The sequence below is a fragment of the Micromys minutus genome (genome assembly GCF_963924665.1).
Source record: "Micromys minutus genome assembly, chromosome: 29".
NCBI lineage: Eukaryota > Metazoa > Chordata > Mammalia > Rodentia > Muridae > Micromys > Micromys minutus.
In genome coordinates this window covers 12356702-12380558 of record NC_137964.1, presented here as the reverse complement: position 1 = coordinate 12380558, position 23857 = coordinate 12356702, and the positions used below count along the sequence as shown (strand labels likewise).

At 50.3% G+C, this 23857-nt stretch overlaps 1 protein-coding gene across 1 annotated transcript in view; it reads right to left on the bottom strand.

The window, feature by feature from the left end:
• Nucleotides 1-23857, bottom strand: part of ZAN (zonadhesin) — a gene marked incomplete at both ends in the record, with an annotated part of 90689 nt that overhangs the window by 3376 nt on the left and 63456 nt on the right. Inside the window, 24 exons of the mRNA XM_080941040.1 lie at nt 178-316; nt 397-596; nt 1998-2137; nt 4679-4849; nt 5159-5330; nt 5818-5947; nt 6704-6948; nt 7104-7245; nt 9818-10035; nt 10617-10758; nt 11745-11962; nt 12827-12968; nt 13363-13580; nt 13927-14068; nt 15283-15500; nt 15964-16090; nt 16953-17170; nt 17461-17602; nt 19384-19601; nt 19951-20149; nt 21079-21296; nt 21702-21843; nt 22888-23105; nt 23394-23535. Of these exons, the coding sequence (XP_080797166.1) occupies nt 178-316; nt 397-596; nt 1998-2137; nt 4679-4849; nt 5159-5330; nt 5818-5947; nt 6704-6948; nt 7104-7245; nt 9818-10035; nt 10617-10758; nt 11745-11962; nt 12827-12968; nt 13363-13580; nt 13927-14068; nt 15283-15500; nt 15964-16090; nt 16953-17170; nt 17461-17602; nt 19384-19601; nt 19951-20149; nt 21079-21296; nt 21702-21843; nt 22888-23105; nt 23394-23535 (4261 nt within the window). The remainder of the gene's footprint in view (nt 1-177; nt 317-396; nt 597-1997; nt 2138-4678; nt 4850-5158; nt 5331-5817; nt 5948-6703; nt 6949-7103; nt 7246-9817; nt 10036-10616; nt 10759-11744; nt 11963-12826; nt 12969-13362; nt 13581-13926; nt 14069-15282; nt 15501-15963; nt 16091-16952; nt 17171-17460; nt 17603-19383; nt 19602-19950; nt 20150-21078; nt 21297-21701; nt 21844-22887; nt 23106-23393; nt 23536-23857) is intronic.

Below are 23857 nucleotides of genomic sequence, written 5' to 3'. Positions count from 1 at the left end.
GGCAAGTGCTGCATGTCAGGTATTAAACACTTAATAAAGAGAGGGCTCTTCTTCCTCACCTCCCCCTACAAAGGAAGGTGCAGACTTCCTGAGACCAAGCAGAAATCCCACCCAGCAGAGGATAGGGAGAGAGGGAGGCTATCCCTGGTTTTAAAGACCAGAAGGACCCAGGCTCACCCTGGAAGCAACCTCGAGTAAAGTTGGCCACTGTGCAGGACTCTCCAGCTCTGCAGCCATAGGGCTCACACAGCAGGACCCCTCGGCTCGCACAGGTGCAGTGCTGGGAGCAGTCGTCAGTCACGAAGCTGTGGCCCAGCTGGAAGAGAGGAGGAGACCAGATGCTCTACTCTCACCCGACAGCTCTGTGCCTGGGCTCCCAGGCCTCTGCACACAGACCTTGTAATAGATGCCATCGGTGGTGCAGCCACAGTGCGTCACTGGGAGGCTCTGAGTGTCACTGTAGATGTAGCCTGGGAGGCTGGCACAGCCTTCCACGCAGGGGCCTTCACAGACCTTGGGGGTCACAAATTTGGCACAGGACGCTGGGCAGGGTGTCATGCAACTCTGGTACACAGTGTTGGCAGGACATGTCATGGCTGAGGGGACAGAAGCATAGTTAGGGGCTGGCTGGCCTTGGGTCCAAGCAGATAAAGGGACTAGTAGAAAGAGAAAGAGGGGGATAAGGTCATCTAACAGAGATGCCTGCTGACAGGGAGCCCAGGACAAGCAGGCCAGTTCTGTTTGAAGCGTTTGTCTGGGGCACAAGACGCAATGGGAGCAGATGAACAATGAGAGGGTGGGCAAGGCGTCCTGTAATCCCAGCACTCATGAGCTGAGGCAGAGAGACTACCACGAGTTTGAGGCCACCTCGGGTTACAGAGTGAGATTCTGTCTCCAAACGCCAAAGCAGGAGCTAGAGAGGTGGCAGTTAAGAGAGAGCTTGCTGAGGATCCTGGGTCTCTTCCCAGCTCCCATGTGGCAGCTCACAACCGTCTGCAACTCTAGGTCCAGGGGATCCTCTAGCCTCTGTGGTGTCAGGCACACAGCAGTGGCACACAGAATGTATGCAGAGCACTCATATGTGTACATCAAACAAAAATAAGCAAAACCTTTTTTTAAAAAAGCCACCGCTAAAACATAGAGAGGGAGCCGAGAGACGGCCGAGCCAGTCAAAGTACTTCGGCTCAAGCACGAGGACCTGGGTTCGATTCCTAGCCAGGTGTGGTGCTGTGTGCTGGTGACCTCAGGTCTGGGGAGGTGGAGACCTGAGGATATTTGGGGTTCACTAGGCAGCCGGCCTGACCTAATCACTAGGCTCTGGGTCCCAGTGAGAGTCTCTGTGTCAAAAATACAAGGTGGATTAGGGAGGTCGCTGGTTAGGGTGACCTGAATTAGATGGTGGAAGAAAGAATCAACATATGTGTGAGCGCGCGCGCACACACACACACACACACACACACACACACTAAATACATGTAATTGTCCCCCTAAACAAGATGGCTCCTGTTCTCTGGTTTCCAAACATAGCATACATACACCCAAAAGCACCTGAACACAACACACACACACACACACACATACAAAAGAGGAGAAAACACAACAAAAATCATGAGGCAGAGAGGAGGAATGCGGCTGCGCAGTGGAGGAGTGGGTGGGAGGGGTCTGTCTGTAATCACTTGCTGCCTTGAAACTGGAGATGGAAGAGCCAAGGCCAGAAGGCCATGGTGAGGGTGGCAGTGGCAGCAGGGTTGAGGGTGTGATGGTGAGGGTGGCAGTGGCAGCAGGGTTGAGGGTGTGATGGTGAGGGTGGCAGTGGCAGCAGGGTTGAGGGTGTGATGGTGAGGGTGGCAGTGGCAGCAGGGTTGAGGGTGTGATGGTGAGGGTGGCAGTGGCAGCAGGGTTGAGGGTGTGGTGGTGAGGGTGGCAGTGGCAGCAGGGTTGAGGGTGTGGGGTGTCTAAGGAGTTAGCTCAGCCATGGGGCAGGGACAGAGCCTCACCGCAGTGTGTCTGGTCCCGCCAACCAGTCATGTTGGCACCTGCCTCCTGACAAATGATGGCATATCCACTGAGGACACGACATCGAAGTTCCTCCTCTTCTTTGCTCTTCCAGCCGGTGCACATATCTGATACACAGCGTCTGGGGTAGAAGGGCAAAGGTGGAGTGGAGGTGTTGTTAGAGCGGGGAGCTAAACTTTGCTGAAAAGGGGCCCGGGGTGAGAGGCTGGGAGCTGGGGAGATGGCTGGCTGACAGAGTGCTCGCCTTGTAAGGATAAAGACCTCTTTGGTTAGCGGTGTCTGTGCTAAGAACACAGGGTGTGGTGATGCTTGTATCTCAGTGCTGACAGGTCCCTGAGGCTCACCGGGCCAGCTTAGCCTCATCAATAAGCTTTGGGTCAGAGTTAGAAACTTCATCTCAGAAAACAAGGTAGAATGTCAGAAGCCATCTAGGAAAGACCAAGGCATGCAAGCAAGTTTTCTGAAGATGGATCACCATTTTGCATGGCTTGCAGTGGGTGAGCTCTGAGATGCAGGGTCCTGAGAGACTTCATCCCAGGATTGCTTCTCCCTGGTGAGCTGCCTTTCCTGTCACTATTACATAGCCTAATAGTGGCATAGCCAAATGTCACTGTTACATAGCATCAGCCCACTGTACTGAGGAAATTTCCTGCAGATGAACTTCAAGATGAACTTTCATAAATTAATGCTATTTAGATGAATTAATGACTTTAAAGAGTTTCTAATTTGATTCAAATATCTTTAAGAAAAAAGTTTAAGGAAACAATTTTAGTTGTTTTGCCAGAAAGGCATAATAAAGTTAGAATCAAGAATAGAATGTGTCCCTCCTTATAGAATACTAAGTAAACACTGCATAATAAGGAATACAATGAGCTTTTGCAATTATTATAGAAGAGAAATAGGTTTGAAACATATCTGTGACCAAGGAAAAACACTCTTTCTAGGTCAGGCCCAAGGATGAGGCCACAGGTGTGCACTATGACAAAGCAAGGCCGTGTGAAACTGTCGCTCTGAACTTATAATGAGCTTACAGGATGAACCACTGCTTTAACTCACTATTGGCATCCTTCTGTAACTCTCCGTTTATGTAACATTTTGTTTATGAGATAGATCATTCCTCCTTACACAAGGAGCTTTTTGTCTAAAAGCAATAGTAGAAACTGGAGTGTAGTCATTTCCTGTATACCCAGAGTGTGTGTTTTTTTCTGCATGGGTAACTCTCCTTTCTCTCCCTTCCTTCCTTCCTTCCTTCCTTCCTTCCTTCCTTCCTTCCTTCCTTTCCTCCCTCCCTCCCTCCCTCTCTCTCTCCTTTCTTTTCTTTTCTCTTCTTTCTGGTTCAGGAAGAGAAAACAAAAGCTAAGCCTCTGGCCCAGCAATGAGGGGCCCCTGAACCAGAAAGAAAAGAGCCTTAGCAATTAAGCCTTTTTTCCTTAATCCCTTGCTGCTGAACAGCAGGAGTTAATTGCCAGAAGTCAGCTGCATTAGACCTTAAAATAGCAAGGAGTTAAAAAAAAAAAAAAAAAAAAAAAAAAAAAAAAAGAAAAGAAAAAAAAATGTAGCAAAAGTGAGGTACTTTTGCCACCCCAACAGCCAATTACCCACTACTGCCTTCCCCCAGGGAACCCTGTGAAACCAGGAAGGTTCCAGCAGTAGAAGCTGGGGAGATGCTCACTGGGTAAAAGCACCTGCTGTTCAAGATGAGGATCTGGGTTTGAACCCCCCCCCCCATGCCTAGAGCTACTGCTCTGTGGGCAGTGAACACAGAAGGATCAATGGGTCCCATTCTCTCAGCCTGGCTAAAAATCAGTGAGCTCCAGGTTCAGTGAGAGAGGTTCAGTCTCCGAGGCAGAACACGACAGGGCAGGATGCCCTGTTTTCAACTCTGGTCCCCTGGCAACTCATATCCACATTCACACTCACACAAAAGAATGCAGAAAATAAAAACCAGGGAGGATGGCTCCAGAAGGGCATTTGAAGTTGATTTGTGACCTACATAAAATGTGCATAGTATGTGCACTGAATGAACATGTGTACACCCCCCACAAATCCAGAGAGAGAGGGGGGAGGGAGGGAGGGAGGGAGGAGGGAGGGAGGGAGGGAGGAGAGAGAGAGAGAGAGAGAGAGAGAGAGAGAGAGGGAGGGAGGGAGGGAGGGAGGGAGGCAGGGAGGGGGGAGGGGGGAGGGAAGGAGGGAGAGAGAGAGAGAGAAACAAGCAAGAAGATGGGGATGCAGCTTAGTTGCTAGAATAGTTGCTTAGCATGCAGAAGCTCTGGATTCCATTCCCTGTACCACACAAACCAGGCAGGGTGGTGCTCATCTATAATCCCAACATTTGGTAGGTAGAGGCAGAAAGATCAGAAGTTCAAGGTCATCTTTAAATACGTACTAGCCTGGACTACATGAGACCCAAATAAAATCTGAATAAAACATTAAAAATGGAGAAGAGGTGCCTGGAACCTGACACAGAAAGTCTGTGGGTTGGAGGTATAACTGGGGGGTGGGGTAAGGCATTTGATTGCAGAAAGACAGCAGACAGAATGAAGGAGTCAGTAGGACACGAGGTCACAAGAGAAAAGAGCCAAGCCAGCAGAGCCAGAGGTCAGAAAAGAAAACCACAGCAGGAATCTGGAACGTTCTTGTAAGTACTGGGCCTGTGACTTACTGCTCGAAGGGTTCTGGGGCTATAATCTGGTGACATGCAGCAAAGGGGCCCTGGGGGTCCACCAGCACCCCACAGGCCTGGGTGCTGCTGCTGAGCGCGGTCTGCTCTGGGCTGCATTCTGATTGGAGAAGGTCAGGCTCTTCATCTCTTCCCTCTTCTTCTGGTAGGGCCCTGAAGCAAGGATGGCAAGGGGCTGCGTGAGGCTCAGGAAGGAGAAAGAACCAGTCTAGAGAAACGTAGAGGAAGGACAAGGGCATCATGGGTATTTCCAATGAGCAGCTGTTCCCAGTGGTCAGTAAATAGACCAAGTAACAGAAGGTGCCTCTGTGCTGAGGACCAGAGAGTAAAAGGAATGAAAAAGAGACTTGCTGGCTAGGAGATAATCCAGCTCAGTGGCTGTATGCATGAGGTCCTATGTTCATACCTTTATGCCTCCAATGAAAGAGAGACTTGCTCATCTCCCTGATCCCCAGCCCTCACCTTGGGAATCGAAAGAAGGCATGCATCACCTTCACCTCCCAACTACTGCCAAAGACATGGACATCTGAGGTGACCACTCCACTGGGCAACATGAAATCATTGGCTTGGTTCTTGTCATAGTTTCCACACAGGCCCCGTATCAGCCCACGGTATGTGGTAGGCAAGGAGATCACTGCAGGAAAAAGGAGGTGCCCTGTAGTGAGCTCAACTCTGTCCTCCCACCATAACGAGTGTCCCTCCAGCTGACAGCCCCATCCCGAGCATGACTCTTCCCCACAACCTGTCTGAGCTGCGCCTTTCCATCCGCCATCCCAGAAACGGGGCTTCTGTTCTCCGTGGTTACCGCTTTTATTATTTTCATTTTTTAATTGCTGTTGTTTTGGTTGGTTAGTTTTTGTTTTCCTTTTTGAGACAGGGTCACCTATAGCCCAAGTTGGACTCAAACCATCTATGTAGCTGAGGCTAGCCTCAGACTCTTGATACTCCTGTGTCTACCTCCTACTGCTAAGATCACTTGTGCTCACAGCACCCTGCAGTGTCTTTTCTTCTCTGGTTCGGGTTTGACTGGGTTTCTTTGTGACAGGCTATGAGCCCGGGCTAGCATGGAAGACCCTCCTGTCTCTGTTCCCGAGGGTGCACGCCATCGGCATCCCTGTTACCTGCACTGTGCTTTCCATCAAAGTCCACCACCATTTCAAAGTCAGTGACGAGAAGCAGCCGTTGAGCCCGCAAGAAGACCCGCAGGTGCTCGTTTTGATTGTAGGGGACCGCCACCTTTTGACTATTGACCTTAAAATGGAAGACTGCAGCTGCAGGGTGTGCCTGGTGGGCCACACCTTCCGTTGCTTGTCTGAACCTGCCTTTGCCCAACTCCCCTCACCACACCGTGATGCTATCCCAGGGTCTAGAGACCTCCCTTTAGGATCCCAGTTCCTTTCTTGCAAAAACTCAAAAGATGGTTCAATGGGTGGAGGCACTTGTCACTGACCCAGAGGGCCCGCATCTGATTTCCAGGTCCCACAGGTGCACCATGGCACTCGCATGCCCATTCCTACACACATGTGACATACGTAAGTGTAGGTGCTAGAGAGATGGCTCACTGGCTAATGGTGCTTGCTGCTCCTCTAGTGGACCTGCATTTGTTTCCCAGAATCCTGTGGGGCTGCTCACAACTATCTGTAAGTTTACCTGCAGAGTGTATGACACCTTCTCCTGGCCTCTGTGGGTACTCATACACGTATGATATATACTCACATACACACACACACATACTTAAGTATTAAATAAGTATCAAAGAAAGTCCTGTCAGTCAGCGCTGTGGTGGTCCAGCTCCATTTTCACATGTGCATCACCCTTCCGCCATCTGTCTCTCCTCTCAGCCTTGTGTTTAGTCCCACTGTCCTGTGTCACCTTTCTCCAAGGTATAACGCCAACTCTGACTTCCATCAAACTTCCTGACAGTGGGATACTCAGGCGTTGCCAGCCCCCAGGTGGCCTACAGGACTCCCCTCGGGTTCCTCGGGCCCTGTCCTGCCTCTTACTCACCAAAACCACCAGGCCTTCTTGGAGCTGGATTTTACAGCCATAGACGGTGATGGTCACTTCATGCAAGGTTGGGCTCCCTTTGGGGGATACTTTGTTGCGGCCCTCCGTGATCAGGGGCTCAATCCCTTTTGGGAGCTTGTCCTCTGTCTTTATGAGATAGTAGTTCATACGGCCCAGGAAGTGGTAGGTGAAGCCATCAAACGTGTGGTAATAGGGGTCCCCAAAGATGGTACATTTTTCCAGTTCTGTCAAGAAGTGTGACCATTGGAAAGGACCTCAGCCCTGTTATTTGTCTTTGGGAATCTTCCCCACCGGGGTGCTTCTGATCACCTTCATCTGGCCCCGCCTCTGACTCTTTCAGCTATGGGGCACCCTTTCCACGCCCCCACGACCCCCTTACTGTTGGCTGCGCAGTCACTGCTGCCGTCCTCGTTGTGCTGACAGTGGGACCCTGACGGGCAGACAAAGTCCTGGCACTGGATGACCCCATCCGTGCAGGCACAGCTCTGGGTGCAGCCACTGGAGATCCAGGTTCTGCCTGCCTGCAGAAGTGAGGACAGAGGTGGCTGCTGTAAAAAGCTGCCTGTGTGAATGGTTTACCGTTGCCCCCTTCCCTACAGGTCCCAGCTCCGTTAAGTCAACCAAGTACTGGAGGAAAATACTTGGAGAAATTTGCATCTGTGGTTATGGGCGTGGCTCAGTGATAGAGTTAGTGCCTAGCACGAATTGGGCCCTAGGTTCCAGAAAGAAAAATCTACCTGTATTTTATGTCATTATTCCCCCCAGATAATACAGTAGAATTATTTGTATAACATATAATTCATGTAGTATTATGTGAAACCTATAGAAAGATACAGAAGTGTTATGGTATACTATAACTGATGTATGTGTGCACATGTTCACATGTGTGTCTTCACATATATGCATACACATGTTGTGGAGGCCAAACTCCTTATTCCTCAGGAGTTACATCTTGTTCCTTGAGGCAGGGTCTCTCATTAAGTGTTGAGGCTAGGTTGAGGGGCCAGTGAACCTCAGGAATCTGCCAGTCTCCAGCTCTTCAATTCTGGGATTACAAATAAATACGACCACACCTGACTTTAAAAAAGAAAAAGCCACACACGGATTTTGTGCATGTGGATGTCACAGTGTGTGTGTGGAAGGCAGAGGACATCTCTCTCAGGAGTCCACTTTGTCTTCCCACTAATATTTTATGTGGGTTTCTGGGGTCAAAGGGCTTGTGGGATGTGCATTTATCTACTGAGATATCCCCTTGACCCATGCCTGGCTTTTCCTACAGGGGTTCTAGGAATCAAACTGATGCCTTCAAGCTTGCAAAGCAAACACTGACTGAGTTACCTGCCCAGTTCTGTTTGTGTGGTTGAGAACTTGCTTGGAGGCTCTTAGCAGGGAAGCCCAGCTACAGTATACCCTCCAAAACACAGTGCTTCTCAACCAACTGGAAAGTTTTGGAGGAACACATATGGAGTGGATACCTGCCTAGCCAGCCACACCATCCAAAACTGCCCTGCGACAAGGGGTGACGGGTGCCAGATGTCCTTCACATTGCTTCTTATAGACCAGGCTGACCTCCTGTTGCCTCTGTAGTCAGAGAGGGTCCTGAATTTCTGACCCTCTGCTTCTATCTTCCTGGCACCAGGGTGACAGGTGTGCACCACCACACCTGACTTATGCAGTGCTGGGGGCGGAACCCAGGGCTCTCTGTGTGCTACACCAGACCCTACCCACTACGATGCACATCTAGGACTACTCCATCATTTTACACAAGGGCTTGAACATCTTTGTATGTGGGTATCTTGAGGGTGTCCTGGAACCAAAAACATCCATTCCCATGGATGCCCAGGAACTGATGAAGCGGGCTGTCTCCAAAAGACAGAATGCATCTTGGTACCATGTATCCCTTCTCAAGACATTGTTCTTGGCCCTTTGCTGGGTTTAGTTGAGATAAGGTCTTTTGTAGTGCAGGCCCGGATCAAAGTCACTATATATCTGAACACTGCTTCCACTTCTGACCTTCCTGCTCCCACCTCTGGAGCAGCAGGACCCGAGGTGTGCGCCAGGACATGCAGCTTGCTCCTGTCACACACCCCGCTCAGGAGGGAGCAGCAGGGGTCTTCCTGTTTTGTGCACCTCCACCTTGGTGTGTCAGCTCTGGGGATTCTCTGACACGATTCCCAGTCTCGATTGGTAAGGTGTAGGGTGATGTCAAGGCAATACATTGTACAGTACAGTGGAGAGTGGGGTGTGGACAAAGTTTTTGTAAGGCGGGGGATAAGGGGAAGGAAGAAGAATCACTATGGAGCCCGTTAAAGATGATTTAGACCCAGGTGGTCTTAATTGGCACTGGGTAGATACAATTATTTCTAAGAGTTTCTATGAGTCAATTTGTTTTCTAGGTGGGTGGTTTACATCTTTGTCAAATGATTATAAGCTTATTGTGGGGGGGTTGTGGATTGAGAATTTAATACATAAGTCTGTTTGATAAGTTATTGATTGTTGAGTCATGATTTTACCAGGCTGTGGAGGACAGTGTGTGAGAGCAATGGCTGAGAGGCAGCTGAACCTGCAGATCCGGCTCTGTTGCCTGCACTGAGTGAGAATACACAGGGCCCATGGAACAAGATGTCTATGTGCCAGGCGTGGTAACCACTTGCTTTAGGGGACGGAGTGGAGAGGGCGGCTTGCAGACCTCATGGCAGAGTAGCAGCCGGGTCTGCATGTGCCATGTGGTCCTAATGGTGCCAACACTGGCGTGGGTTAAAAGGTTACCAGTTATATCACCACAACAGTAAGGTGCTTGTCTATGGTGCACAAAGCCCTGAGCACCACATAACCTAGGGGTGGTAGAACAGCCTGTCACCCCAGCTCTCAGGAGGCAAAAGCAGGAGAATCAGGAACTCAAAAGTCATCTTTGGCTATGCAGTAAGTCTGAGACCAACCTGACCTGTATGGGTCCTTGTCTTTAAAAAGAAAAAAAAATCCAGTCTGCATCCTAGCAGCCTTCATACTCCAGGGTCAGCCTTATAAACAGGAGCATCCACGGCTGAGAAAGGCAGAGATTGGCCCCCAACCCCACATTTCACACCAACTCACCGGGATGACATCACCCTTGATGTCTTTACAGTCACATTGGTCTTTGTGCACACACGTGTCCTTATTGAGCAGGTAGCCAGGTTCACAGACACAGCCCTCCCTGCAGGTGGAGGGAATTTCAGGGCTGGTGCCCCCACAGAGGCCCTCTGGGTCTGAGCAGGAAGGCGAGCAGGAGGGAAGGCAGTCGGTGTAGATGCTGTGGGCCGAGCATTTCAGAGCTTTGGGTGGAAGAACATTAGCATTAGTGTGGAGAACCAGAGGGAGCCCAAGAAAGCAGAAGCCACATTAAACAGGGTGCACAGAACAACTAAGAAACGTTCTGTTTCCCTGCCCCTTTTGTTATTCATCCAGGAAACATTTACTGAGCATTGACTCTGTGTGTGTGTGTGTGTGTGTGTGTGTGTGCATGTCTGGTTGTGTCTCTGTGTGTGTATCTGTGTATGTGTCTGTGTGTGTCTGTATATGTCTGTCAGTTAGTGTGCCTCTCTGTGTGTATGTACCTATGTATGTGTCTGTTTGTATGTGTGTATGTGTGTGTGTGTGTGTGCGCCTGTCTAGTTGTGTCTGTGTGTGTCTCTCTGTGTGTATCTGTGTATGTGTCTGTATGTCTGCCAGTTAGTGTGTCTCTCTGTGTGTATGTATCTATTTATGTGTCTGTATGTGTGTGTGTGTGTGTGTGTGCATGTCTGGTTGTGTCTCTGTATGTGTGTGTGTGTTTTCCCAGAGAACTAATTTCCTTCTTACCCTATTCTGATTCTACCAACCATGAGCACATATTCCTAACCTACAGTTTCCTTACCGTAGGTGACACAGTTACTGCCACCATCTTTATTGTCCTTGCAATAGGAACCTGTTGGGCATCTGAAGTCGTGACACTGAATAGTCCCTCCCTCGCAGGTGCAGCTCTTGGTACATCCCCTGGAGAGCCATGTCTCACCTTCCTGTAGAGGCAGAAGTGAGGAGCACAGCCCTGTGTGTAGCCGCTGTCTGAGGGACTTACGGTTGTTATCCCTGTCTGCAGGCTCTGTGTCAATTGAGTCAGTCAACGGTGGGTGGAAAATGTTTTTAAAACAATTGCCACTTTGGCTGTAGGCATACCTTAGCTTGCTACGATACCCAAAGAGTAAGTGGCAGAGGGCTTGGCTCCGTGATAGGGCACTTGCCTACAGCCCTCTAGAGAAGGGATGAGGATGTGGTTCAGGGATAGAGCAGTTGTCTAGAACCCCAAGCAGGGAGATGGAGTATGGTTCAGCACTGGCCTAGCATATGCCACGAACTAACCAACCGTCAGCTGCAGAGCGAGCATATAGATAGGAAACATCACATGGCAAGACAGAGAAAAGGAGAAAATGGTTCCCAAGCCCACTTTTTTTTTTTAAAAAAAAATTTTATTTATTTATTTGTTCTATGTGAGTACACTATAGCTGTCTTCAGACACACCAGAAGAAGGCATCAGATTCCATTACAGATGGTTGTGAGCCACCATGTGGTTGCTGGGAATTGAACTCAGGACCTCTGGAAGAACAGTCAGTGCTCTTAACCACTGAGACATCTCTCCAGCCCAAACCCACTTTAAAAAAAACACACATTTGTATTTGAGTATGTGTGTGAATCTGCACATATTCCTGAAGCCAGAGGACATTTTCAGGTGTTGGTTCTTGCACTGAAACAGTCTCTCATTCTGTGTCTGTCTGTCTGTCTGTCTGTCTCCCTTCTCTCTCCCATCTTGGTTCTGGTGGTGCTCACCACTATGATGTACAACAGAATGTCTAGCCTGCAAGTTTCTGAGGGTTGTCCTGTTTGCACCTCCTGTACTTCAGCAGGAGCTCTGGGATCAGAGACACAGAATAACCCGCCTAGTGACATGTCCTCACACACTGAGCCATGTCCTTAGCCCTCACCAACCCCACTCTCCACACCTACTCACCGGGATGAGAACACCATGGGCGTCCTTGCAGGCACACTCACTGCTGGGGATACACTTGCTGTTGTTCCACACATAGCCAGCCTGACAGACACAGCCCTCCTTGCAGGTGGAGGAGGCTCTGGGGCTGGTGCCCCCACAGAGGCCCTCTGGGTCCGAGCAGGAAGGCAGGCAGGAGGGAAGGCATTTGGAGTAGTGACTGTGGGTGGGGCACTGCACAGCTGTGTAATGGAGGGAAAGCAAGGTGAGTGGAGAGGTCTAGAGGGCCCCAAGGACGTGGGGACTACAGAGACGAGACAGGGCAGAAGAGCTAACAGAAGCCAGGGGTCTCCTTCTTTTGTTCATTCAGCAAACATCAACTGCTTCGTGGACTGTGTGCCAAGCCCAGAGGGGGAAAAAGGTTTTTCTCAACTCATTGTGAGAAACTGACACTGAGAAGCAACTGTTTGGCAAGCATTTACTGACAAGGTCTACATGGGGACCCCAGAGAGAAGAAAGTGAGAAAAGGTAGATCTCCCAAGATAACACGGGGCACTATTTCTCACAGTTAGCTTTAACTCTCAACATGATGCAATGTAGAATCATGTAGGAAGAGTCTTAATCAGGGATTGTCTAGGTCAGACTGGTCCATGAAAATGTTTGTGGGGAACTGGCTTGACTACTTCCATTGGCATAGGCAGATCTGGTGCCCCGTGGAAGGGAAAATGGCCTGGGTTTGGCTCAGGACTGAATACAGTGGAGGAAGCAGGCCGAGTGCTAAGCTCGCCCTGCTCCTTGTTCTCCACTGTGCCTGTGGTCCTGATGTTGACTTCCCACAGTGGGTGACTGGTACTGCAACTGTGAGCGGACACAGCCCTTGTCCCCAAGTTGCTTTCTATTGCATTAATTTATCATAGTCACAGACATGCACTAAGATGCTGACCACTGAGGGACTAACACTGAAGGGACACAGCCTAGCCATGGTCCCCAGCTTCCCTTCTCACCACATTGCGTCCTATTCCTGACCTCTTAGGCCCAGGGGACTAAGCTCCTTGCCCTGCCCTGATTTCCCAGTCACAGGGACAGTCTTTGCACCTCTCCCTTACTGATTTCAACACAGTTACTGTTGCCATCCTCGACGTCCTGGCACTTGGTCCCTGAGGGGCACTCGAAGTCGTAGCACTGAACAAGTCCTCCCGTGCAGATACATCTCTGGGAACAGCCCATGGCAATCCAGTTCTTACCTGCCTACAGAAGCCACAGGAGGATGCAGAAAGTAAGGACAAAGGGGCTAGGTATAAGGAGACAGGCGCAGCCTCCTGTCTGAAGGGTCCTGATCTATTGAGTCAACTGTGGACAGGCGGGAGTGTGGGGAAAAGATTGCATCCAGAGCTGTTGAGCAGTAGAGGGCCTATGCAGACACCACTAGGAAGAAGATGGGAACAGGTTTCTGCCTTAAGAGTATTTGTCTAGAATATCCCAGTGATGGGGTGGAACGTGGCTCAGCAATAGAGCATTTTCCCAGCCTGCTTCTGGGTCTAAACTACTCCAGGGCCAGTGATATAGCAGAGTGCATCCCAGGCTCATGGGACAGAGGGAAGAAGGAAGGAGCCGCCACTCCCAGGTTCTATGTCCCACTTACCGGAATGAGGGTACCCTGGGAGTCTTTGCAGCTGCATTGAATTCTGGGTATACACTTGTCCTTATCAAACACAAAGCCGGACTGGCAGAGGCAGCCTTCTATGCAGGTAGAGGGACTTTTGAGGCTGGTGACCTCACAGCGGCCATTTATGTTGGAGCAGGATGGGATACAAGAGGGAAGGCAGTTGGTGTGCTGGCTGTGGGCCGGGCACTGCAGAGCTATGGGGTACAAGGATACGAGATTAGCGCACAGGGCTTGAGAGAGCCTAAGGGAGTAGGAAATTAAGAAACTAGGCTCAGTAGAATAACAAGTTTATTCACATAGTGAGCACCAACTGTGTACCAAGTCCTAAGAGAAGGAAAAAAATGTGTCTCTAAAGTTAATATGGGAGCCCAACCCCTGGGAAATAGACACCAAGGTTAGACCCTGCTGCAGGCGCCCAGATGCCTCTCCACTGTGGCACCTGGTGTCCCAACCTCTTAGGCCCAGAAGACTAAGGCCCTTCCTGCCCTGTGTCTGATAGATCCCGAACACACCCTCTCTATTTTCCCATGACTTCCTTACCAATTTTGGCACAGCTGCTGCTTCCATCAATACTGTCCTTGCATTCACTCCCCAAGGGACACTTGGAATTAGAGCAATGAATGTCCCCTCCTTTGCAGGTACAGTTCTGGGTACAGTCTCTGGTGAGCCAGGTCTTGTTTGCCTACAGACACAGAAATCATGGAGAGAGAAAACAAGTAGACAGAGACAGCAGTTCTGGAGAGATAGCTTTATGCCCTGTCTGGAGGACTCACATTGTCCTCTCTGTCAACAGGTTTCACTCTGTAGAACCAAGCAATCACAGGGAAATACTGGAAAAAACTGTTACGACTGGGAGTTTTGGTCTATCTCAGTAGGATTGTGCCTACTTAGAAACCCCTTTAGAGGCTGGGGGCGTGGCTCAGTGGTATAGCCCCTGCCTAGACTCCTTAATGAGGATTGTGGCTCAGAGGTATAACTGTGGCTTAGGAATTTCCTATAGGGGTCTATCTGCGAACATAGCTTAGTTACAGTGCAAAGCTGCTGAGTACATGCCTTGAGTTCCCAAGTAATAAACATGTAGGGAGATGTGTGGTTAGATGCACTGCCTTGGCCACGCCAAGCTTCATACTACCAGCCTAGTGATACACATGGGGCAGGACAGGGAGGCTCAGACGCACAAAAGCAGAGGAAAGGAGAAACGGCTGCCAATCTCACTTTGACAGAATTTTTAAAATTTTGTGTGAATATGAGTGTGTGTGTGTGTGTGTGTGTGTGTGTGTGTGTATGTGTGTGTGTGAGCTCACACATGCACATACATATGCACAGGCTATGGCACATGTGTGGTGGTCAGAGGACTTGTGGGAGTCAATTTTTTCCTTCAACCACATGAGTTTCAGAAATTCTCTTGGCCTTTGCATGCTACTTCTTTTTAAACTAACGTGTGTGCATGTGTGTGTGTGTGTGTGTGTGTGTGTCTGTGTGTCTGTGTGTAAGTGTGTGAGTGTGTGAGTGTGTGTCTGTGTGTGAGTGTGTGAGTGTGTGTCTGTGTGTGAGTGTGTGTGTGTGTGTGTGGATGCATGCGTGCATGTGTTCTGTGTGTAATCATAGCACACATATATGTGGAGGTCAGAGGACAAATCTTGGGTGTTGGTACTCACATTTCACCTTATATTCACACATTCTGATAGCATCAGACTATCAAGTCCCTAAATTTTGGGGCATTACCTGTCTCGGCCTCCCATCTCACATAAAAGCCTGGGATGTCATAAACTTCCTGCAAACAGTTCCCTGAACTGTGGAGATTCCAAACATGTCCTCATACTTGTGCTGAACCAGGTCCTTACTCACTGAGCCATCTGCCCAGGCCCACCAGTCTTCCATTTTGTGCCCACTCACCGGGATCAGAGCGCCCTGGGCGTCTTTGCAGCCACACTCAGTTCTGGGCACACACTTGTCCTTACTCAGCACATAGCCAGGTTCACAGACACAGCCCTCCCTGCAGGTGGAGGGGGCCCTTGGGCTGGTGCCCCCACAGAGGCCTTCTGGGTCAAAGCAGGATGGAGGACAGGGAGGAAGGCAGTCAGTGTAGTGGCTGTGGGGTGGGCACTGGGCAGCTGTGGGGGAAGAGAGAGCATTGTTGGTAGAGAGGACAGAGGGGCCCAAAGACACAGGGCTGCAGAAACCAAACTGGGATGAATGACCAACACAACTTGTTTTTCCTTTTCCTTTTTTTCTTTTTCCTTTTTTTCTTTTTCTTTTTTCTTTTCTTTCTTTCTTTCTTTCTTTATTTTTTTTGTCTTTCCTTCTGTTAGCCATTCAGCATTCATTTACTGGGCATGGGCTGGGTACCAGCCCTAAAGAAAGAACAAATGAATATCTCCCAAGTCAATGTGGGAACCTAACCACTGAGAGAACAGTATTGAAAAGGGACACAGTCCAGAGAGGCCCCCCCAAATTTCTCTATATTGTGGTGTTTCCTATTTTCAACCTCCAAGGCCAGGGGACTAAGCCCTCTCTTGCCCTGTCTGATCCCTTCAGCTATAAGCACACCCACCACTTCCTCCATCGCCCTCTTACTGATTCTGGAACAGTTACTGTGCAGGCACTGAGTCCCTGGGGGGCAGGTGAAGTTGTGACACTGGACAAGCCCACCCATGCAGGTACAGCTCTGGGTGCAGTCGCTGGAGATCCAGGTCGTGCCTGCCTGCAGAAGCCACAGGGAGAGAAAGGAAGTGAGGACAGAGGGGGTGTTTGACAAGGAACTGTACATGGAAAGGGGGCTTGTCAGCTCACTCTCTTAAATCCTCAGCAGAGACCTCTGAGCATATCTCAGTCACACAACTCACCTGCCTAGAATCCTGCAGTTTGAGGCTTGGGTGTGACTTGGTGGTAAACTCTTCCATGGATGGACTGGGGGTGTGGTCTAGTGGTAGAATATTTGCCTATCCTGTTCCAGAACCTGACCCACGTTCAAACTCAAGGGCCAGACAGTCAGAATCATTCCAGGCAGAGAGAATGAGAAAGGAGGGAGGAGAAAGTGGTCCCAGTTCAACTTTTAAAATGTTTTCTATGACTACAAGGATGACTTAGCTGTTAAGAGCCTTGTAGAAGACCTAGGTTCAATTCCCAGCACCCATATGGCAACTTACAATTCCTGCAGCTCCAGTCCCAGGGAATCCAGTGCTCTCTTTTAGCCTCTGTGGGCACCAGGTTCTCAGGTGATACACAAGGGCAGAATGCATGCACGCACTCGCACACATAAAAAGAAATCTTTATAAAGACTGTACAACGTGTGTGTGTGTGTGCGTGTGTGTGTGTGTGTGTGCGTGTGTGTGTGTGTGTGCGTGTGTGTGTGTGTGTGTGCGTGTGTGTGTGTGTGTGCGTGTGTGTGTGTGTGTGTGTGTGTGTGTGTGTATGTGTGTGTGGTGTTGTGTGTGAGTGCTAGCCCACAAGTAACATGCACTACAGTGGGTTGTGGAGATTCAGACTCAGGTCCTCATACTTGCATAAAAAAGCAACTGACCCACTGACCTGGTGCCCCCAATCCCATCTCCACACCCACTCACCAGGATGAAGCCACCCTGGGCGTCTTTGCAGTCACAGTGGATTTGGAGTACACACTTGTGATTATGCATCACATAGCCATGTTGACAGAGGCAGCCCTCCTTGCAGGGAGACGGGACTTTGGGACTGGTGACCTCACAGTGGCCATCCGGATCAGTACAGGAAGGTAGACATGCTGGAAGGCAGTTCGTGTAGTGGCTGTGGGCGGGACATTGCAGAGCTATGGGGTGGAAGGATATTAGGATTACTGGATTACAGAGCTTCAGGCTTTTTTCCCCTGTTGTTAATAATTTTGAGAAAATTTACTGAGCATGGGATGTGTATCAAGCCCTTAGCAAAGTAATAAGAATGATCTCCCAGCTAAATGAAGAAGACTAACCAGTGAGAATCCAGGTACATTGTGGTACCTAGTATCCCAACCTCTGAGCCCTGGAACTAAGCTCCTTCTTGCCCTGCCTTTGATCCCCACAGCCACGCACACCCTCCCCACCTTCTCCCAGGCCCCCTTACTGATTTTGGCACAGTTACTGGTGCTGTCATTGCTGTCCTTGCAGTAAGTCCCTGGGGGACACTGGAAATTTCTGCATTGGATGTTTCCTCCCATGCAGTTACAGCTCTGGGTACAGCCTGGGGAGATCCAGGTCCTGCCTGCCTGCAGAAGCCATGGGAAGAGAAAGGAAGTGAGAAAGAAGCCAGTGCTAAGGGGCCGGCCTCACTGTTCCAGGGTAATGTAGGTTTGTCCTCACTGTCTGCAGGCTTCACATCTACTGAGTCAAAAAAAATCTATGGATGGACTTGGGATCCAGGGCTTTGAGTTGCCCCAGCCCAGACTATCTCATCTGTGAACAGCTGGGGCACGTGACAGGGCCAGCCTTGCTGATCCAAAGCTGCAGGATCTCCATGACACAGGCAACAACAGGATAACTGAGGAGAGTCCCGGTGAGGTCTTAGTATTGATGGTGTGGCAGAAGTCACTCACTGTAATTAACATCTGCAAGTAAAGCTGTGTGGACAGAGGGGTGTACTGCCGGACAGACACACGTTTTCTATGCTTTGTCTTGTTTTATTTATCTTCGTTCTTCTTTTCTTTTGGTGGGAAGGTTGTAGGACTGAGGGTGGCTATGAAGGGACAGGGAGATGATGAGGTGGGCGTGTGATGTTAAACTCACAAAGAGTCACAAACAGTTACAAATCCTATGGTGGAAAATACTTGAAGAAATCATTGCATTCGGAGCTGCAGGCACATCTTGGAGACATAACACCTGCCTGGAACCCTGTGGTAGATTTGGTTTAGTTATGGATAGCCTATCTAAAATTCTCACCGATGGCTTGGGGGTGTGGCTTAGTGGCAGAGCACTTGTCTCTCCCGTGACACCATGAGCATCCTTCATGTGCCAGGGTCAGTCCTAAGACAGCCGCAGGGCATGTGGCAGTGCACGCCTTCAATCCAGCACTCAGAAGACAACACTACACAGACCTCTGAGCTCAAGACCAGACCTCTCTGTACATAGTTCCAGGACAGTCGGGGCTATGCAGAGGGAGGAGCTGACACTAAAATCTGGCTCCCTAATTGTTCCTTGATTATGTCAATGAAGGCAGCAGAAGTTAATAGCTGGGTAAAAAGGAAAAGGTGCGATTTCCAGGTTCCAGGAGGAAGAGGAGGAAAACGGGGGGGGGGGGGGGCTTTTTGGCCAGGCTTTGGAGGGAGGAGCAAGAACCATGTAAGCCTTGGGGTGATGGCTTCCGCCACTGGCAGATTTCTAAGGGGATAGCTGATGAGTTTAAAGCAATAGAGCATCACCCAGCGGTTGTGCTATCTGGTTGGCTTTAAAGTGTTAGAACTGTCTGTCTGGTGTTTTCTATCCGCGGAGACTCAGCTGGGCAGGAGGAAAGGCACAGCCTGAGAGGTTTGGTGGAGCTGAGGGAGAGGGAGCTGCTTGGTGAAGCTAGCCACGGGGGCTGGGTGAGATGGCTGTTGAAGGCACGGAGCTAGGAGCAAGCACGGTTTCTTAAAATTATACACAGCAGGGCTATATAGAGAGACCTTGTCTCAAAAAAACAGAAACAAAACAAAACAGACAAGTATACAGTCGCACCCAGGGCTCACAAAAGCTGGGGGGAGAAGTGGGATTTCACACTTATTTTAAATCGTGTGTGTCTTCTCCTACATGTTCATGTGTATGGGAATATGTGTACATGTACGTGTGAAGGTCAGAATATAGCCTGGAGTGTTGGTCCTCACCTCTGTCCTGTACTGTGAGGGTGTCTGTTTCTGTCTCTCTCTAATCACAAGCAGAATCTGGAGGCTACCATATCCAGCTCACAGAGGTTCTGCAGTTTCAAACTCAGGTGCTCAGACTTGCAAGGCAAACATCTTACCCAATCAGCCATCTCCTCTGCCACCCACCAACCCCACTGTCCACGGCCACTCACGGGAATGAGGCCGCCGTGGGTGTCTTTGCAGCCACACTGAATTCGGAGCACACACTTGTTATTATTTAACAGGTAGCCGGGCTGACAGACACAGCCCTCCTTGCAGACAGAGGGGGCTTTGAAGTTGGACTCCACACAGCTGCCATCCAAATTGGAGCAGGAAGGAGGACAGGAGGGAAGGCAGACGGTGAAGTGGCTGTGAGCGGGGCACTGCAGAGCTGCGGGGCAGAGGGTGGAGTTAATGACCCAAGTGAGCCCGGGTCATACAAACCAGACAGGGCAAGATGAGCGACAGACCTTTGGGCCTTGTTTTACTTTTTTTTACTCATTTAGAACGTGTGCTTTTTGCCAAGGCCCAGGAAGAAGGTAAGAAGACTGATTTTTAGTAAGTGTGGGAGACTAAAAATGATGTAGCTCTCAAGTCCGCGTGGGAGACTAACCTTGGGAGATTTAAAGTAGGGAAGGGCCCAGCCCAGCCCAGCGCTGGGTGTCCAGAATTCCTCCCCACTGTGGGACCTTCTTTCCCCGACCTCCAAGGCCAGAGGACTAAGCTCCTTCATACCCTACCTCCTGTCCTTCCGGCCACAAGTACACCATCCTTCTCTTCCCCCGGGGCTCCCTTATGGAGGTCGGTGCAGTCACTGCTGCCATCACTGCTGTCCTTGCAGTGAGTCCCCGGGGGACACTGGAAATCCTGGCAATGAACAATCCCTCCTGTGCAGGTGCAGCTCTGGGCACAGCCCTTGGAGATCCAGGTTTTGCCTGCCTGCAGAAGCCACAGGAAGAGAAAGGGAGGGTGAAGAAGCTTGTCCTAGGGAGACAGACTCACCTCCTGTCTGAAGTATTTGCATTTGCCCTCTGTCTACAGGTCTCACAACTATTGACTCTGACAATTAGACATAAAAAAATGAAAAAAGAAGATTGTATCTAGGGCAAGTGGGTTAACTTAATGGTAGAGTACCCATGTGGAACTCTCCAGTGAGGGGCTGGGGGCATGGCTCAGTGGTTAGAACATAGGCATACAGTTCTCAAAAGGGACTCTGAGCAAGACTCAGCCACATAGGTCACTTGCAAACAGTCATCGCTGAGAGGCCGGGTACATGGCTCAGCTGCAGAGTTCCTGCCCAGTAAGTGCCAGGCTCTGATCAACTTTCAGACTCAAGGGCCAGCCGGAGAGACAAGTGCATATGTGGAGGTCAGAGGACAGCTGTGTGAGACGGTTCTTTCCTTCCACCGTGTGGGTCTTGGTGGTTGAGTCTGAGTATTCAAGCTTGAGAGCAAGTGTCTTGTTTGGAGCCATTCCCCGGCTCTCACTTTGTAAAAAGAAATCTTTGCTTAAAAATTAATTACATTTTAAAAGGTTAATTTTTAAAAGTGGGGGGCAAGGAATGGCTTATATGTGTATCGTATGTCTACATGAGTGTATGTTATGACTGTCCATGGAGGAGAAGACATATCAATCCCTTGGAGCTGAAGTTCTAGGTGTTGGTGAGTAGCCTGACATAGTGCAGGATCCAGGCTCCAGTCGTCTAGATAAATGGGCAACTGCGTTTAACCGTGAGCCCGCTCTGTATCCCCTAGTTCTAAGTGTCCCCTGTCTGGGGTACTTACATCTGCCCTCACTGTCTACAGATTTCACAGAAATTGGGTCTACGGGCTGTCTCCAGCCACATCCTGATTTCCATGCTCACTCACCGGAATGACAGCACCCTGGCCGTCTCTGCAGCTACACTCAATTCTAAGAACGCACTTGTCACTATCCAGCACGTAGCCAGGTAGGCAGACGCAGCCCTCCTTGCAAGTAGAGGGGACTTTAGGGCTGGTCTCCCCACAGAGGTCACTGGGGTCCAAGCAGGAAGGGAGACAGGAGGGAAGGCAGTCGGTATAGTTGCTGTGGACGGGGCACTGCAGAGCTGTGGGGTTAGTGGAGAGGACACAAGGAAACAGAGGCTGTCAACATCAGACTAGGCAGAATGACCAACAAAGTCTGGGGCTTCTTCCTCTTCATTGTTCAAACTGTAAACATTTGCTGAAGATGTGCTCTGTCTCCAACAGGGAGGACAGAAGGAAAGGACGACAGTTCTTTCTAACCTAGTGAGGGAAACTTACCATTGAGATACTAACACTGGAAGAGACTCAGCCATTCCCTGTGATACCAAATCCCTCCCTCCTTATCCTCAACCTCTTAAGTTGGGGTTAAGCTCCTTCTTGCCCTGCCTCCAGTTCACCCAGCCGTGAGCACACACACCTTCTCCTCCCTCCCCCACGGCCCCCATGAGCACACACACCTTCTCCTCCCTCCCCCACGGCCCCCTTACTCATTTTGACACAGCTACTGCTGCCATCACCGCTGTCCTTGCAGTGAGTCCCTGGGGGACACTGGGAATTCTGGCACTGGATGTCCCCTCCCACGCAGGTGCAGCTCTGGGTACAGCCTGGGGAGGTCCAGGTCTTGCCTGCCTGCAGAAGCCATGGGAAGAGGTAGAACATCAGGATGGAGGGACTGGTTAGAAAGAGTGTCACATTCTGTTTCTGGGACTTAGGTTTGCCATCTATTCACAGCAATCAGGACGACCTATGTCAACAGTATTCTAAGGAAGGACAGCTTCTGTTGCCGTGTGCAAAGGTCAGCAGTAGCACTTGCCTAGAATCTTCCATTGAGGGTGTGGGGAGTCAGCATTATAACGGGATCTGGGAACACAGTTCAGCCATAGGGCACCTGATCAGATCCCCAATTATCAAGGGACTGGTGTGTCTTGCACAGACTTGCCAGTCTCTCCTCAGTGAAGGCTGGAGGTGTAGGCTCAGTGGCAGAGTACTCACCCGGCCTGTGCCAGGACATGACCTTCACACTCACTGTCCAGAGACAGCCACACAGACAAGAGCATCCCAGGTAAAATTACAAGAGGCAATGAGAACACAATCTTCTCCATCCTACGTTGGTTTTCAAACCATCTTCTGCCTGCTGCTCCCTGCCCCCATGTCTCTCTCTCTCTCTCTCTCTCTCTCTCTCTCTCTCTCTCTCTCTGTGTGTGTGTGTGTGTGTGTACAGGCTGATGTAAGAGCCCACAAAAGAGGACAATCTTGAGTGTTAGTCCTCATTTTTTTTTTTTTTTGCTGTGCATCCCTGCCCCTGTCTCTCTCCTGCCCCTGTCTCTCTCCTGCCCCTGTCTCTCTCCTGCCCCTGTCTCTCTCCTGCCCCTGTCTCTCTCCTGCCCCTGTCTCTCTCCTGCCCCCTGTCTCTCTCCTGCCCCTATCCTCCCCCCTCCTCCCTCCCCTCAGTTCCTTGATGTTGTCTACTACTGCCTCACAAGTTTCTGGGATTCTTCTATTTTCCTCTCAGAACTCCCAGGGGAGCTCTGTAATTAAAGACCCAGGTTACCACGGCCAGTTTACAAGGGTTGTGCAGATTCAAACTCAGGTCGTTACACTCACTCCGCAAATGTTTTGCCCAGTGATTCATCTCTGCAGCCCTCAGCAGCCCCCCAATGGGTACCCACTCACCGGGATGAGGGCACCCTCAGTGTCCTTGCAGCCACACTCAACTCGGAGCACACACTTGTCACTGTCCAGCACATAGCCGGATTCGCAGATGCAGCCCTCCTTGCAGGTGGGGGGAACTTCAGCGCTGATATCTTTGCAGAGGCCGTATGGGTCCAAGCAGGAAGGCAGGCAGGAGGGAAGGCAGCTGGTGAACTGGCTGTGGGCGGGGCACTGCAGAGCTATGAGATAGAAAGAATGGGGTTAGTGGAAAGGAATAGAGGGGCCCCAGTGAGTCAGAAAAAGAAAATCAAGCTGGACAAATCAACACCACAGCCTCCCGCCCTGCTCTGTTCTTCACTCAGCAGACATCAGTGGAGGATGCTGGGAAGCTGAGCACTGAGGAACAAACGAAGACTCCTGGGAGGCCATCATTGCGAGGAGACCCAGCCCAGCAGTGAGCCCTCAGAGCACCAAGTTCCTTCTCGCCGGCTCCCACGGTGACCCCAGGCCCAGGGATTGCCCCTTACTGATTTTGGTGCAGGCACTGCTGCCTTCACTGTTGTCCTTGCAGTAGGTCTCTGGGGGACACTGGAAATTCTGGCACTGGATGTCCCCTCCCATGCAGGTGCAGCTCTGGGTACAGCCTTTGGAGGTCCAGGTCTTGCCTGCCTGCAGAAGGCAGGCAGTGAGAAAGGACGTGGAGCCCAAGGGGCGCTCCAGTGAGACCAGCTTAGGCTCAGGCCTGAAGGGTTTATGTATGGTCTTCCTAACAAGTGTCCACATCTAAGGTGTACAGGTGTATAGCTGTGTTGGCTTGGGCCAGACACTGCTGGCTTGGGCCAGACACTGCAGAGCTAACCAGCAGGCAGATTTTTAGAAAAGACTCTATCCACTAACATCAATTATTTGTGAAAGCCCCAAGTCTACAGCTGGGGTTAGGTTCAGCTGTAGAGAGCATGTTCAGAAAGAATCCTTTAATGGGAGCCGCTGT